General features: G+C 38.8%; 1 protein-coding gene across 41 annotated transcripts in view; it reads right to left on the bottom strand.

The window, feature by feature from the left end:
• Pbrm1 (polybromo 1) overlaps positions 1-14,696 on the bottom strand; it is a 93,625-nt gene that overhangs the window by 35,057 nt on the left and 43,872 nt on the right. For all 41 annotated transcript variants that reach the window (XM_052190010.1, XM_052190031.1, XM_052190040.1 and 38 more), the window contains 4 exons: positions 13,819-14,095; positions 10,934-11,039; positions 8,028-8,670; positions 1,696-1,907 (listed from right to left, as the gene is read on the bottom strand). In XM_052190010.1, the coding sequence (XP_052045970.1) occupies positions 1,696-1,907; positions 8,028-8,670; positions 10,934-11,039; positions 13,819-14,095 (1,238 nt within the window). The remainder of the gene's footprint in view (positions 1-1,695; positions 1,908-8,027; positions 8,671-10,933; positions 11,040-13,818; positions 14,096-14,696) is intronic.

Raw genomic sequence — 14,696 nt, 5'->3', positions numbered from 1 at the left:
GAATCACGGAAGTTGAACTGCTAACCAAGGAGCCTGCATGGGACTGACCTGGGCTCTCTACACATGTTACAGTTGTACAGCTTGGTTTTCTTGTGGAACTCCTAACCATGGGTGCAGAGGCTGTCTCTAACTCTGTTCCTGCCTTTGGGACCCTTGTCCTAAAAGAAGAGGAGACATTACTACAACTTGATATGCAATGGCTGGTTGATATCCATGGGAAGCCTCCCCTTTTCTGAAGAGAAATAGAGGAGGAGTGGATGGGGGAGGAGAGAATGGGAGGAGAGGAGAGAGGGGAAACTGTGGTCAGCAGATAAAAGGAAAAACTAAAAGTAAAAACATAGCAAGTCCCAGTTTTTCTGAATATCTTATGGAATATAAAATGGAGCATGGAGCCTCTGAGCGACAGTTTCTTTCTAAGAAAGATTCTCTAATACTGACAGTATAATAAAACCATGCTAGAGGCAGGGAGGGTGCACGCCTTTAGCCACAAATAATGGGGAGGCAGAGGCAGGTGGATCTCTGAGTTTGAGGCTGGCCTAGTCTACAAAGTGAGTTCCAGGACAGCCAGCTACACACAGAGAGATCCTGTCTCGAAAAACAAACAAAACAAAAAGTTTTGCCAATTTTAGTTAAAAAAAAAAAGTTATCCAATAGTTGATTAACAGTAAAACCCTGTGATATACCTTGAAGTTCTTGAGAATTTTGTATAAACAGAACCAGAAAACTGTACTACAGGAGTATAGAAGAATTTTAATCCAGCAGCACAGCTACTTTGGCAAGGGATCACATCCAAAGCTAGAATGCAGCTGGAACACAGATGCACCCTGGATTAACAGTATGATCTGGCTGGAATACATGCCCTTACACCACACCTTTAATCCCTGACAATGAAGGTAAGGTTAGTTTGTATAGGAAGCAGCCATGTTTGAAAGTGAAGTCTAATCAAGAGGCAGATTAAGTGACAAATTAGAGAAAGAGTTCATGCTTCAAGTCAATTTTGTTTTCTGGTCTAGGGGGAAAATACCTAAGAAAGTCTGATGCTACAGAGGAATACAACTTTGGTAGTTATATATTTCTAGGTAACTATGTAAACTGAAATTTTATTCAAATTGTGCCACTGTGTTGATATATGCCACCATGCCATGCCCGGGGCAGAGGCGAGGAGGGTCACTGCAGCACTCACACAGCTTGGGCTATACAGGGAGGTCCTGTCTCAAGCTACCCACCCTTGTCACCCTAGAAAACAGGCTTCTACAATGACAGCAATTCCATTGTCTAACATTTGCAAATTTGGCCTATGACTCAAAGCACCCAGTGAGGGTGGCATGGTTACAACAAAGCTGGGAGTGCAGTCCCACTGCAGTCCCACCCGCCTGCCCGTGTTCCAAGGAAAACTTCATGGCTCCATGGCTCGCCTGATGCTGAGTGCAAACACACCTCTCAAGTGTGTGGCCTACGGTCCCCAGACTTGTCACCTAACCGTCTGTTCCCAGACAATCAGCTGTGTCAGAAGTAACTTAATGTGACAACCCAACAGATGATGACAACAAGCTTTCTACCTCATCACATCTTCTGTGAAGTAGTCAACCATCTAAATCCTAAATCCTTAATCACAGACTTTCCAGAGCTAACTGTGGCACCCGCTAGAACAGACTTTAACATTTCTTCGTATTTAATAAGTAAAAAGAAACCAACCTCTTTTCTCTTCTTCTCGTTTTAGTTTATCTTCCTCTATTTCTTTAGGTAATTTTTCCTTTTTTTCTTTTTCCACATCGTTATGTAAATGTTTTGTGGTATAGCTCAGTGCTGGAGAAAGAAGGATCTCTCCATTTTTGCAGAGTTCATCACGAATTCTAATAAAAAACTGCTGAAGTTCTACTGCGTCCTCATATATTTCGGAATCTGTCCTATAATGGCAGTAAGAGCATCCACTGACACATGAACTGTTTCTTTCATAATACCTCAATTACACATTAGTATATCAATGAACATAGTAAAGCATTTGACAGGATTCATTAACAATTAAATTTGTTAAAAACAGGGTATCTGGGGGCTCAAGAGATGGCTCAGTGGTTAAGAGCACTTGCTGTTCTCCCTGAGAACCTAGGTTCAATTACCAGCACCCACATGGCAGCTTACAACCATCTGTAATTCCAGTTCCAGAGGATTTTCTGGATTCCATGGACATTGCACATTAAGTGGGGCATAAACATACATATAATCATATAGACATAAACTAAAATAATATTAAAACAAAACAAAAAAACACCCTCCAGAGTTATTTGAGCAATAGATTGTGGTACATATCAGTGATCTATCACATAGAAGGTGGAGGTAAGGGCTGGAGAGATGGCTCAGTGGTTAAGAGCACTGACTGCTCAGAGGTCCTGAGTTCAATTCCCAGCAACCACATGGTGGCTCACAACCCTTTGTAATGGGATCCAATGCCCTCTTCTGGTGTGTCTGAAGACAGCTACAGTGTTCTCGGACAAAAAATAATAAATCATTAAAAAAAAAGGTGGAGGTAAGAGGATCAGGGGTTCAGTCATCCTCATTGACATAGTAAGTTTGAGGCCAGACTGGCCTACAAGAGACCCCGTCTCAAAAACAAAACACAAACAAAAAAGAATGAATGAGGGCTGGAGAGATGGCTCAGTGATTAAGAGCACCATCTGCTCTTCCAGAGGTCCTGAGTTCAATTCCCAGCAACTACATGGTGGCTCACAACCATCTGTAATGGGATCCAACGCCTTCTTCTGGTGTGTCTGAAGACAGTGACATTGTACTCACAATCATAAAATAAATAAATCACCAGGCAATCATAAAATAAATAAATCGCCAGGCGGTGGTCGCGCACGCCTTTAATCCCAGCAAGTGGGAGGCAGAGGCAGGTGGATTTCTGAGTTCGAGGCCAGCCTGGTCTACAGAGTGATTTCCAGGACAGCCAGAGCTATACAGAAAAACCCTGTCTCGAAAAACCTAAATAAATGAATAAATAAATAAATAAATAAATCTTTTAAAAAAAAGGGGAAGGAATGAAAAACTATACAGCAGAGTACCTGATTTCTCTCTGTCTCCTTTGCTCAAGGCCCCACTCCTTTACTACACATGTTAAAGGAAAGGCCTCATGCATCTATCAGAGGTATAGGCCTATAAATCAACAAGGAGCTAGCAGAGTCAAAAACTGTACTATTGCTTTCGACTAAATCCAACACTTAATTTGTATCTATTTTCTTTTCCTTTTTTTTTTGAGGTAGTGGTGGTGGTGTGGGTTCAAGATGAGATCTACCTGCCTCTTGCCTCCAGAGTGCTGGGATTAAAAGCATGGGCCACCATTGCCTGGCTGTATCTATTTTCTTAACTGTATACCCAATTTATACAAAGTGATAAAAGATTCAGGCTATGTCTTTCTTTTCTTTGGTCCTAAAGCATTGTTACCTTGACTCCTAGGACTGAGAACAGAAGCTAAACTATAAAGGCATAAGCGCAACCTGTGCAATAACAAGTATATGCCTGAGAGCTAATCTCAATTTAATTTCTCAAAAGTAACCAACTTGGAGGGAATTGGTAAATGTGAATACTTCAAGAAGGAAAAAGTTATGTGTCATATTTAATATTTGTCTAAATTTCTTTCCTTGCTATTGGGAAACTATGAAAAACAAGCTTAATTGAGACAGTTTTACTGATCCCCAAACTGGCCTGTAAGAAGATAGGAAGCCTAGGCTAGCTTTGAACTTAGGTGATCTTTCTGCTTCTACCTTCCAAATGTTGGGGATTGTAGGTGTAAGTCATCGGGTAATGGCAAATATATTATTAACAATTATGTAGACATTCTGGTTAGGGGAGTATGGCAGACAAAGCAAGGCCAATCAGCTGTCTTTTGACACATGAACACTTGAGCACCAAATATCAGATACTTTGGATGACTCTCCTGTCAACAATGGGAACTGATAAAGAATTAACACTGCCAATAACCTAAATGGGTATTCTAGAGAGGTTCTAGAAACATATCCTGGGATCTGAAGATGCTAATACCTTTGTGAAAGCAATAAAAACAAAATTAAGTAAGGGAAGAAGTCCCCTAAGACACCGATTTTGAAATCTTTCTTGACCAAAGATATCTGAAGTTTGTTTTCTTAAAATTAAATTCATTTCATAATAGCTTATAATTTTAGTGGAAATTGTAAGTGAAAATATACATTTGGTAAAATATTGTTACACTGAAAGAGCAGATTTATAGTATCAGGCTATTTGATGTAATTAAATTTTATATAAATCACTAAGCATCTGATATGTAATTTGTTTATTCAAAAAGTATTGTAAATAATTTATTAATCTTTGCTTTGGTTGTTCTTAAAGATTTCTGCAATATAATTCTAGGTTTCAAAAACATTCTGCTAGGAAAGAAAGTAAAGAGAGAGATCCCATCAAGAAAATAGTAAATAAAAAGCTATGAGTGGTGTAGCACACCTTTAAGTCCCAGCACTCAGGAAGCACAGGCAGTTCAGGACATCCAGGGCTATACAATGAAACTGTGTTCAAAACAAACTAGTTAACTAACTAGTTGTTTTTAAAAAATAATTTATTAGCCTAAGAAACCAGGTGTTGATTATGCAAGAACAAAAATTCAAGACAGAAAAACAACCAACTCTAATTTCCTTCAATTGTTAAATAATCCTTTCAGGTAAGTCAGATATTCAGCAAAAAGAAATAATTAAAATTATAAGAGAAGTTCTATCTCTTTCTTCTCTGTACTTGTCTTCCTAAGGGTTTTTTTTTTTAACCTGCAAGGGAGGCAGAGTGGTTTTTAGGAATCCTGACAACGCACTGGTCAACAGTCATAACTCAGCACTGTGCTGTTCCAGACTGCTGCTGTGAATGGACACTGCCGCCTGTACTAGCTTGTTTGTTTATTCTATTATTTACTGCTCAGATTCCTTGTATTCCATAGTTCTCAGTAGTACTGGAGGGTAGGGGTATGTGGTGATGAAGTAAATGATGAAGGAAGAATATTCTGGAAATCTACATGTGCATTTCATATGAATTTATTTACCAATAAATAACCATACATCTAGGATGCCTAAAGTTAATGTGAACATGCTAGATAAAGGTCTTATGTATAATTCACTAAACAGGTGCATTTGAAGCTATTCCTTTTTTTTCTCCTTTCTTTTGGTTTTGTGAGACCAGCTTTCACTATGTAGCCCAGACTGGCCTAAAACTCAGAATCCTTCTATGTCTGGTTCCATGATCTGGGCTTTCAGATATGAACCACTACATTTAGTTTATCAATTCTTCTTAAGAAACTATTTTTTTCTTTGTATGTGTGGTTATATGGGTATGTACATGTTCACATGTATGTTATTTGTTTGTGGGTGAGTGTGCATGTGTATAGACATCAGAGGTCAAGGTCAGGTGTCTTTACTACTTTCTGTCTTATTTATTGAGACAGGGTCTTGTACTGACTGGCTTGACTAGCTCCAAGGATCTTCCTGTTGTCTACACTCACCTACCTTTATTCTCGAGCACTGGAGCTACAGGCCTGTGCTAGGATGCCTGTTTTTTTCCATATGGGTGCTAGGGATCTGAACTCAGATCTTGCATGGCAAGAACTTCACCAACTAAACATTTGGCTCTTTTTATTACTTCTTACGTCACAAGAAGTCCCAATACTATTTTTATTTACAAAATTTAAAATGGTTTTTGTTATATTTCTTAAATATTTAAAAAATTTCGGTGTATGGTGTTTTCCTATACATATCTTTTCATCACTTACATGCCCAGTGCCTATGGAGGCTAGACGAGGGTGTCAGGTGCCCTGAAAATGGAGCTACAGATGGTTATGAACCAGCCTGTGGGTGTGGTAAACACACCCAGATCTTCGGGAAGAGTAGCTAGACCTCTTAATTGCTGCACTATGGCTCCAGCCCCCTGTTCTGTTTCTCAAGAGAGCTCTGGGCATGGGGTAAACTATATGGATTACTGTCTCATATAAATGTGTCATGGGCTATATCTTCAAACCCTCAAAAGCAAAAGCCTATCGTGTTAACAATGGGAGAATAAAAGATTTTATTTTGTAAAAATATCAATCTGCCTACTTCTTAATAGACAGAGTTCCCCATAATCTATGAGACACATGCTCTTTAGAAGACCCACTGAACTTAAGCCATAATGGACTGCAGGAGTGTCTTTAGATTTAAAGACTTCTTAAACTGAGAAAAAAAGTGGACATTTACATTTCATCAAAGTACTGCTACATCCCATGAACCTAGAACATGTTCATTAGTAGTCACCCAACAAAAATTACTTGAATGAAACCTCGTGTAGAATTTGGCTGTAAAACACCTCCACTCTCCTCTTTATTTCTATCCCTAGTGTGGATGTATCAGCGTCTCTATTCATCCACCAACTCTTTCATGACACTTTGTGCCCTTTTAGGTAAACTCTGGCCCACAAAGTTTCTTACACGAGTATGTCTTCTAAGGGTTGGATTTTAACATGCTGCTTCACATTTCCTTAAGTGTCAGTCAGTCTTATCCTAACCACAAGATTTCAAGCTCTTCATGTAGAGCTCAACAATGCTTATCACTCATGTCTGCGTTCGATAACTGGTAACCATCAGCAGCAGTGTTCTTAGTGGGAAACAGGCCGAGGCATATCACCTACTAGCTGTTAGACTATGAACTTTTCTGCTTGCATATCTCCAATTCGTTACATGAAAACTGAAAAATTATCAGTCCCCTAGAAAAGCGGAGATGAGTTAGAGATGATCTCAGGAAGGCCTTTACCATGGTGCCTTACAAAAGCTACCACTAGGAAAGCAATCATTAGCATTTACTTTTCCTTCAAGATCTAGAGCAAAGATCTCCTAGATGGAATTAAAGAGCTGAAAGTTCTAGGTCTCAGTACTTCAACATTGTAAGCCACAAGTAGGCAGGATTTACTATCTTTAAGTTCAGTTTAACCAAGTGCCTATAAAAGCATATAGAACTTATACTGATTGCCGGATTACACTGGGTATTCTTCCAGTGTCAAAGATATACACAGGCCAAAAAGTTGAAGAACTTTTAGTAAATGTAAATTTATCCTTTTAAACCATTTGTAGTCCTACACTAAGCTCTTAAATTGATAAATATGATAAAATACAAAAGGTCTTCTTAAGTACTTGAAGTAAGAGATTGAGGGGGCTGGAGAAGGAGCACTGGTGTTCTAGAGGTTAAAGTCATAGCACCCATATGGGGGGTAACAATCATTTGTAACTCTAGTTCCAAAGAAACCAAAATCCTCTTCTGATCTCTGTGGGCACTGGACATATGTACTGCATAGACATACATGCAGGCAGAATATCTCAGTACACACAAAATAAAAATAAGCAAGGTTTTAAAAAAGTGATGGATTTATACCAGTCTATCCTCAAAGAATAAATCCAAGCTCTTCATTTAAAGGATTCTTAGACTAATTTTAAAAAAAAAGCCAAATCCTACTTTTAGTTTTCTTACAAACTGTATCCTTTAAAAGACATCTTCAGCAAAAGGCTGCATTATAGATTTCTGTATTACACGAGAGCTTCAGCACTGTATATCTCTTCAGCATCTCTTATGATGGCACTGGCACTTATGATGACAACTTAGTAGTGCTCTTTCTACTTCATAGAGTACATGTGGTCTTTACAAGTTGTTCTTGTTTGTTTTTTGTTGACACAGTTTCTCTGCGTGTCCTTGGCTGTCCTGGAACTTGCTCTGTAGACCAGGCTGTTCCTGAACTCAAGAGATCTACCTGCCTCTACCTCCTGAATGCTGGGGTTAAAGGTGACCACCACCTGAGTCCCTCTTTACAAGTTTGACCCCTCCAACACTGTAAAGGGGCCGGGGGAGCAGATATTTTGCCTACCAAGAATTCAGGATAGAAGGCTACCTACTACAACTGTGTACCTAAGCAGAGAAAGTTTATCAAAACATAATTCTCTCATCCATTTTGTATTAAAAATCACATGTATTTATCATAAAGAAATGGCTTTGAAGACATACCGATTCATCCTTCTTGCCCTTTCCAATACTTCAAACATATGCTCCTGAAATAAATCAAGTCGTCGATACCGATTACTCTCAACATTCTTCCTAATAATGTCAAATGTAAGGGGAGGTTTGTTGGGAAAGTTTGGATCCACAGCAGGAATTTCTGCTAAGGAGTCGCTGTAACATCTTCCTTCATCATCCTGATGACTCATGACTGACACAAAAAGATTATGGATAAGTTCTTGAATCAGCAAGGTCACATTAGGGACATGAGAATCCTCATCTCCCTCCAGGTCTCTCCGAGTTTCAAGGAGGACTTTATGTAGGACAAGAGCATCTTTGTAGATCAGAGACTCTGGTTCATTGTAGGTACAGGCATTATTAAACATCATGACAAAGTCCTCTACCATAGAATCTATATCCTGGTACTTGTTTGCCATCATGTGACTTCGAATTTTCTCCATGTCCATGGGCTTTTTGATGGTCAGGTAGTAGTCAGGCAGCTCTGACCTGGAGGGGAGCCTTAGGAATATAGCACTAAGGCGGCGGCCCCTCTTGTCAGTGTAGTTCTTTACAGCTTCATACACTTCGTTCAGTTTCTGCTGCATTGGAGTCATGTACTTTGATTTCTTAGGAGAAACACCACTCTTCCTACCTGGGGAGAAAGACGTAATGTGGATAAAATGGCAGAAGCATCAATTTTTACATAGCTGGTAGCACAACCATAAGAAAGGGATTATCCTAAATGACTTATAAAACCACAGCAGTCAGCAAATCTTCAGTAAGATAGAGATTATAGAAAAAAAATCTGGAAGAAAACCTTTACCCTTCACTAATTTATAAATATAATAAATTTATATATAAAATATAATTTATATATGTATATAAACATTTTGAGACTAAGTCTTATATAACACAGGTGGGCTTTGAACCCTCCTGCCCCAGCCCTAAGGGATGGGATTAAAGCTGGAAAAATTACACAAAAGCTACTCACTGTATTTTGATGTGAGAGCAAATACTTTCATGCTGAGATAGCTGTGAATGGGCAGCAAATGAATGTCTCTGACATTCTGATATTATCACCTCTGACGTCCCAGAGAACTGAGAATTTCACTTCAGAAAAAAGATCAAAGTTGCCGGGCGTTGGTGGCGCATGCCTGTAATCCCAGCACTTGGGAGGCAGAGGCAGGCGGATTTCTGAGTTCGAGGCCAGCCTCGTCTACAGAGTGAGTTCCAGGACAGTCAGGGCTACACAGAAAAACCCAAATCCAAAACACCAAAAAACCAAAAAACCAAAAAAAAAAAAAAAAAAAGAACAAGATAAAAGTTGTTGAAACAAATTGAGCTGTTAATAAAACTCTTAAAACTTGAATATCAAAGTATTAATATAGATTACTCTATTTTACTTATAAATATGAAGTCACATGTATCCTAGTTCCATTCATGAAAATTTCTATAAATGATAACCAACTCAGTAACAGGATGCCCCAATCTAGTCTGTTTATAGAAAGGAGTCTCAAGTAATCCAGGCTGACCTTAAACTATATAGGTGAGCCTGGCCTTGAACTTCTGATCCTCCTGCCTCCAGCTCCCAAGGGCTGGATTACAGACATGTGCCTCCATATCTGACTATGTATATGCTTTTATAATTACATGAAAAGAAGAATTCCTAAGTGAAAAGAAATTGTCATTTAGCAGCAATTTACAAAGCAATGAAGGAATTTTTATGGATGGTTTACCTTAAAAAGATGCTTGCCTTTGTCCTTTCCAGTAAACACAACTCTAAAGAGTATCTGACATTGTTATTCTTGCTTAACATTTGTTTAAGATTATTTGATGTTATTGTTTTCTTAGCATTTGTTTCATTTATATTAAATAATTCAGAAATATCTTTAATTCAATATTTTTGCTGTGTTCTTTTCCCTTAAAATTTTTGATAAATCATATCCACATAGGTTACTCAAATGGTCCCTGAGCAGTACATCTCACTTCCCAATTTTTTAAAATTTATTTATTTATTTTATGTATGTAAGTACACTATAGCTGTCCTCAGACACACCTTAGGACATAGGATCCTATTATAGATGGTTGTGAGCCACCATATGGCTGCTGGGAATTGAACTCAGGACCTCTGAAAACTAGTCAGTGCTCTTAACCACTGAGCCATATCTCTAGCCCTTGCTTTCCAAATTTTATCCAGTAGAATTGTTGGGATTCATTTTTAATTTTATGTAACACCAAATAAACTTTAACAAAACTTGCCATACTCTTTTTTTCTGGCTTCATATAAAGAACAGTCTTCCCAGTCAATGTCTATATTACTCACTGCATTCAAGAAAGCAAGAAAAATCTCTGCCGTTGATATTCAAGTTCTCTCTTTTGATGATTTGGACATAAAGCATACCTTGAAAGTTCCAAGCTGGTAGATACAATCAATGAGAGGTACTGAGCATGAGAGTGCTGCTTTTATTAACAGATACCTGAGGGGGTCATAATCTGATGGCAGGACTGGGAGATGGGCTGGGCTGGAGTAAGGTGGGCCTCTGAAGGGTGTCTTGTCCTTGGTCGAATCATGTCTCTCTCTGCTCCTTGTCTACCATAAACTTATAAGCAAATCTGTGTCCTTACACAACGTTCTACTTTACTACAGCTCACAAACAATGGAGACTGAACTCTGCAGTTGTAGCAAAATGAATCTGCTCTCATTTTCACTGTCAGAGATTCAGTCCCATCAACAAAAAAGCTAACCAACTTTATACTCGGGTTTATTCTTTTACTTAAAACACAATCAAATGTGAAGAAAGATAGCAGTGTCAATGAATAAAACCATTTTCACCATTTAATTAAAGAAATGTCAAGGACTCAGAAATTTCTCTTTGACAGACTAAACTGAAGAGCAAAATATAAGGCAGACTTACTCAGTTTAAGCTTGGGAGAAGCCATGTCATCATCATCAGGCAATGGGCCCAGCTCTTTCCTTTTATCTTTGAGTAACTTCTCCAGGATATGGGCATCATTGTATACCTACGTTCCAAAAATAGACAACATTTTTTCCCTAAAAACATTGTAATTAAAGAGTAAAGAAGTTTTTATTTCTGAGGGGCTGATATATAAATACTAGCAATCAGGAAGTGGAAAATCACAAGTTTGAAGTCAACATCAGTTACATGGTGAAACCCTATCTCAAATATCAAAACATCAGCCGGGTGTTGGTGGTGCACGCCTTTAGTCCCAGCACTTGGGAGGCAGAGGCAGGCGGATTTCTGAGTTCGAGGCCAGCCTGGTATACAAAGTGAGTTCCAAGTCAGCCAGGGCTACACAGAGAAACCCTGTCTCGAACCCCCCTCCCAAAATATAGCAAAACATCAACAAACAAGCAAAATATAATGACTATCTGTGAATGAGTTTAAAACATAGTTTAAGTTAGCTGCATGGTGCTGGCACTACCTTTGATTCCAGCACTGAGGAGGCAGGTGGATCTCTGTGAATTCAAGAGTGGTTTACAGAGTGAGTTCCAGAACAGCCAAAGCTACACAGAGTAACCCTCTCTTGAAAAAAGAAAAAGGAAAACAAACAAACAAACCAAAAAACCATGGTTAAGGAGAACTGACAGCTAAATCTTTAGGTTCTCTTCAGAACAATAACAATCCTATCTGATGGAGAGGACCTATTTTGAAGCTTTCTGTGTGATTCTAATGTATAAATATGCATGCTAATTTCTAAGATCCATTGTGTTAGAAGTTTTATAGATTTTTTTAAAGGATAAGAGATTTGTTGGAACAAAGTTCAGGACTATCTGTAACTCCAATTCCAAGAGACACAACATCCTCTTCTGATCTTTTGTTTGTTTGTTTGTAGACAGGGTTTCTCTGTATAGCCCTGGCTGTCCTAGAACTCACTCTGTAGACCAGGCTGGCCTCGAACTCCAAAATCCATGCCTCTGCCTCCCAGAGTGCTGGGATTACATGCATGTACCACCAACGCCCGGCTAACTTTTTTTTTTTAAATATGTAAGTATTAAATTAATATGTAAGTAGGTAGCTGTCTTCAGACACCCCAGAAGAGGGCATCAGATCTCATTACAGATGGTTGTGAGTCACCATGTGGTTGCTGGGATTTGAATTCAGGGCCTTCAGAAGAGCAGTCAGTGCTCTTAACCACTGAGCCATCTCTCCAGCTCCCCTCTTCAGATCTTAACTCTAGATACACATGTAACATGTACACACACACACACACAGAGACACACATACAAACACAGGCAAAATACTCATGTACATAAAACAAAATCTTTTAAAAGTCCTTAAATATAAATAATAAAAAGATAAATATTTTAATGTATTGACTTTTCTTAGAGTACATATTTAGTATTTAATACTGTTCCCAAAACCCAGTTCTTTTATATCTCTTTACTATTATATAAAACTCTGGAGTAAGTACTATTACTAAAGCAGGAGGCATCTAACATTCATCTTTCTGTTACCATCATCATTTTGGTATTTTTGAGACAGTGTACTACAGGTATGTACTGCTATATCTGGCTTTCTACATTGTATGCTGGGGACTTGAACTTAGGTGCTCTTATATGCATAGCAAGTGCAGTAAACGGTCTCCCCAACACAGAGCAGGATTAAAATTTAGGTGCCATGCCGGGCGTGGTGGCGCACGCCTGTAATCCCAGCACTTGGGAGGCAGAGGCAGGCGGATTTCTGAGTTCGAGGCCAGCCTGGTCTACAGAGAGAGTTCCAGGACAGCCAGGGCTACACAGAGAAACCCTGTCTTGAAAAAAATAAATAAATAAAAAATAAATAAATTTAGGTGCCATATAAGTGCATGGGAAACCAAAGGAAAGTATCTGGTATCTTCCTCAATCATGTTGTCTTATCTTACTGACTTTTAGCTATCTGGCTGGCAGGCAAGACCTCAGGATCCTCTGGTCTCTTTCCCAGTACTACAGTTACAGGCATGTGCAGTGCTGTCTAGCTTTTTACATGGTTGCTAGGGGACCTTGACTCAAATCTGTGTGTTTGCAGAGCAAGTGCCCTTACTCATGGGCCATCTTTTTTTTAAGATGGATTTATTTGTTTGTTTGTTTGTTTATTTATTATGTATATGGCATTCTGCCAGCATATATACCCTCAGGCCACAAGAGGGCACCAGATCTCATTATAGATGGTTATGATATATATGATATACATATCATATATATATATGGTACTATGGTTGCTGGGAATTGATCCCAACACATCTGGAAGAGCAATCAGTGCTCTCAATCTTGGAGCCATCTATCTAGCCCAGTGAACAATCTTTTAAAACTATAAACTTTAAACTCTTTAAAACATACTGTCTTCCATTTTTAAGCAACCAAGAATGACAAAATATTAACACAGCCACCAAAAATAACTAGTCAAGCAGAGGTGGCTGGTTGTAGTAGTGCATGGCAAATGAAAATGCTGAAGAAGCAGAGTAGAGGATGACAAGTTCAAGGCCAGCCTGGTCAATGAGATACTCTGTCTTAAAATGTAAAAAATGATTGAGAAGATGATCTCTATGTAAATCACTAGGCACTACCGCACACGCCTGAAACTGTAACGCTGGGGAAGAGGATTCTGAGGGCTGACTGGACAGCCAGCCGAGCTGAAAGTCAGTGAGACAGGATAGCATGACTGAACAAGATACCGATACCCTCTTCTTTAGCTACCCATGCACTGCAAAGACGGACACAAACACACACACACACACACACACACACAGTCAGAGACAGAGTCTAGCTCTGATCTTTCACACCCTAGAAGCCCCTCCGTACCTGGGAGCCCTCCTCATTGTAGTGCCTGGCATTGCGGAACATGAGTTTCATGTCTTCCATCATTCCTTCTTCACCTGCATATTTGTCATTTCGGATGTTATGCTCAATTATTTTCAGGTCCATGGGCTCTAAGATGATTTTATAATAATCAGGATAGTCCTTCTTGGATGGCTTAACCATAAATAGATCACAAAGTCTTCTGCCTGAACCTGGCTCTCGAGCTTCAAGAACAACATTGAATAAAATTTTCATTCGCTGTTTTCTTATGTTCTTTTTACTGTTGAGGGGAAGTTAGAAAAAGGGAAAAAACAACAAGGTCAGTTTTCTTTATCCAAGGGTGACCATGAATTAGAAAAAAATTTTTGTGAGGGCAAGTACTTTATAATGATTACAATATATTGATTAGATATGACATAGACAGAGCAAGCACACTGGAAAGGTATAAGAAAATATTAAGAAAATTTACAAAATGATTAAAACAGTGATCCTGACAGGAGCAACCAGTGACAAACCTGTTTAGAATAGTTCTTGAAATGTAATGTTCAAAAACAATATTGTGTGATACTATAAGAAAATGAAATTTAATAACTACATGAAATACATTTTTTTGTTTTGAGACATCTAATGTAATAAAACAGCAACTCCATTTCTAAACACAGACAAAACAAAACAACTTAACAGAGTTTTAGTACTCTGGGAGGCAGAGGCAGGTGGATTTCTGAGTTCGAGGCCAGCCTGGTCTACAGAGTGAGTTCCAGGACAGCCAGGGCTATACAGAGAAACCCTGTCTCGAAAAAACCAAATCCAAAAAACCAAACAAACCAACCAACCAACCAAACAAACAAACAGTGTTTTAATCTCTTACGATAGCTATTCCT

Source organism: Apodemus sylvaticus, chromosome 8, assembly GCF_947179515.1.
Source record: "Apodemus sylvaticus chromosome 8, mApoSyl1.1, whole genome shotgun sequence".
Classification (NCBI taxonomy): domain Eukaryota; kingdom Metazoa; phylum Chordata; class Mammalia; order Rodentia; family Muridae; genus Apodemus; species Apodemus sylvaticus.
This window is presented reverse-complemented; position numbering and strand designations above follow the sequence as displayed.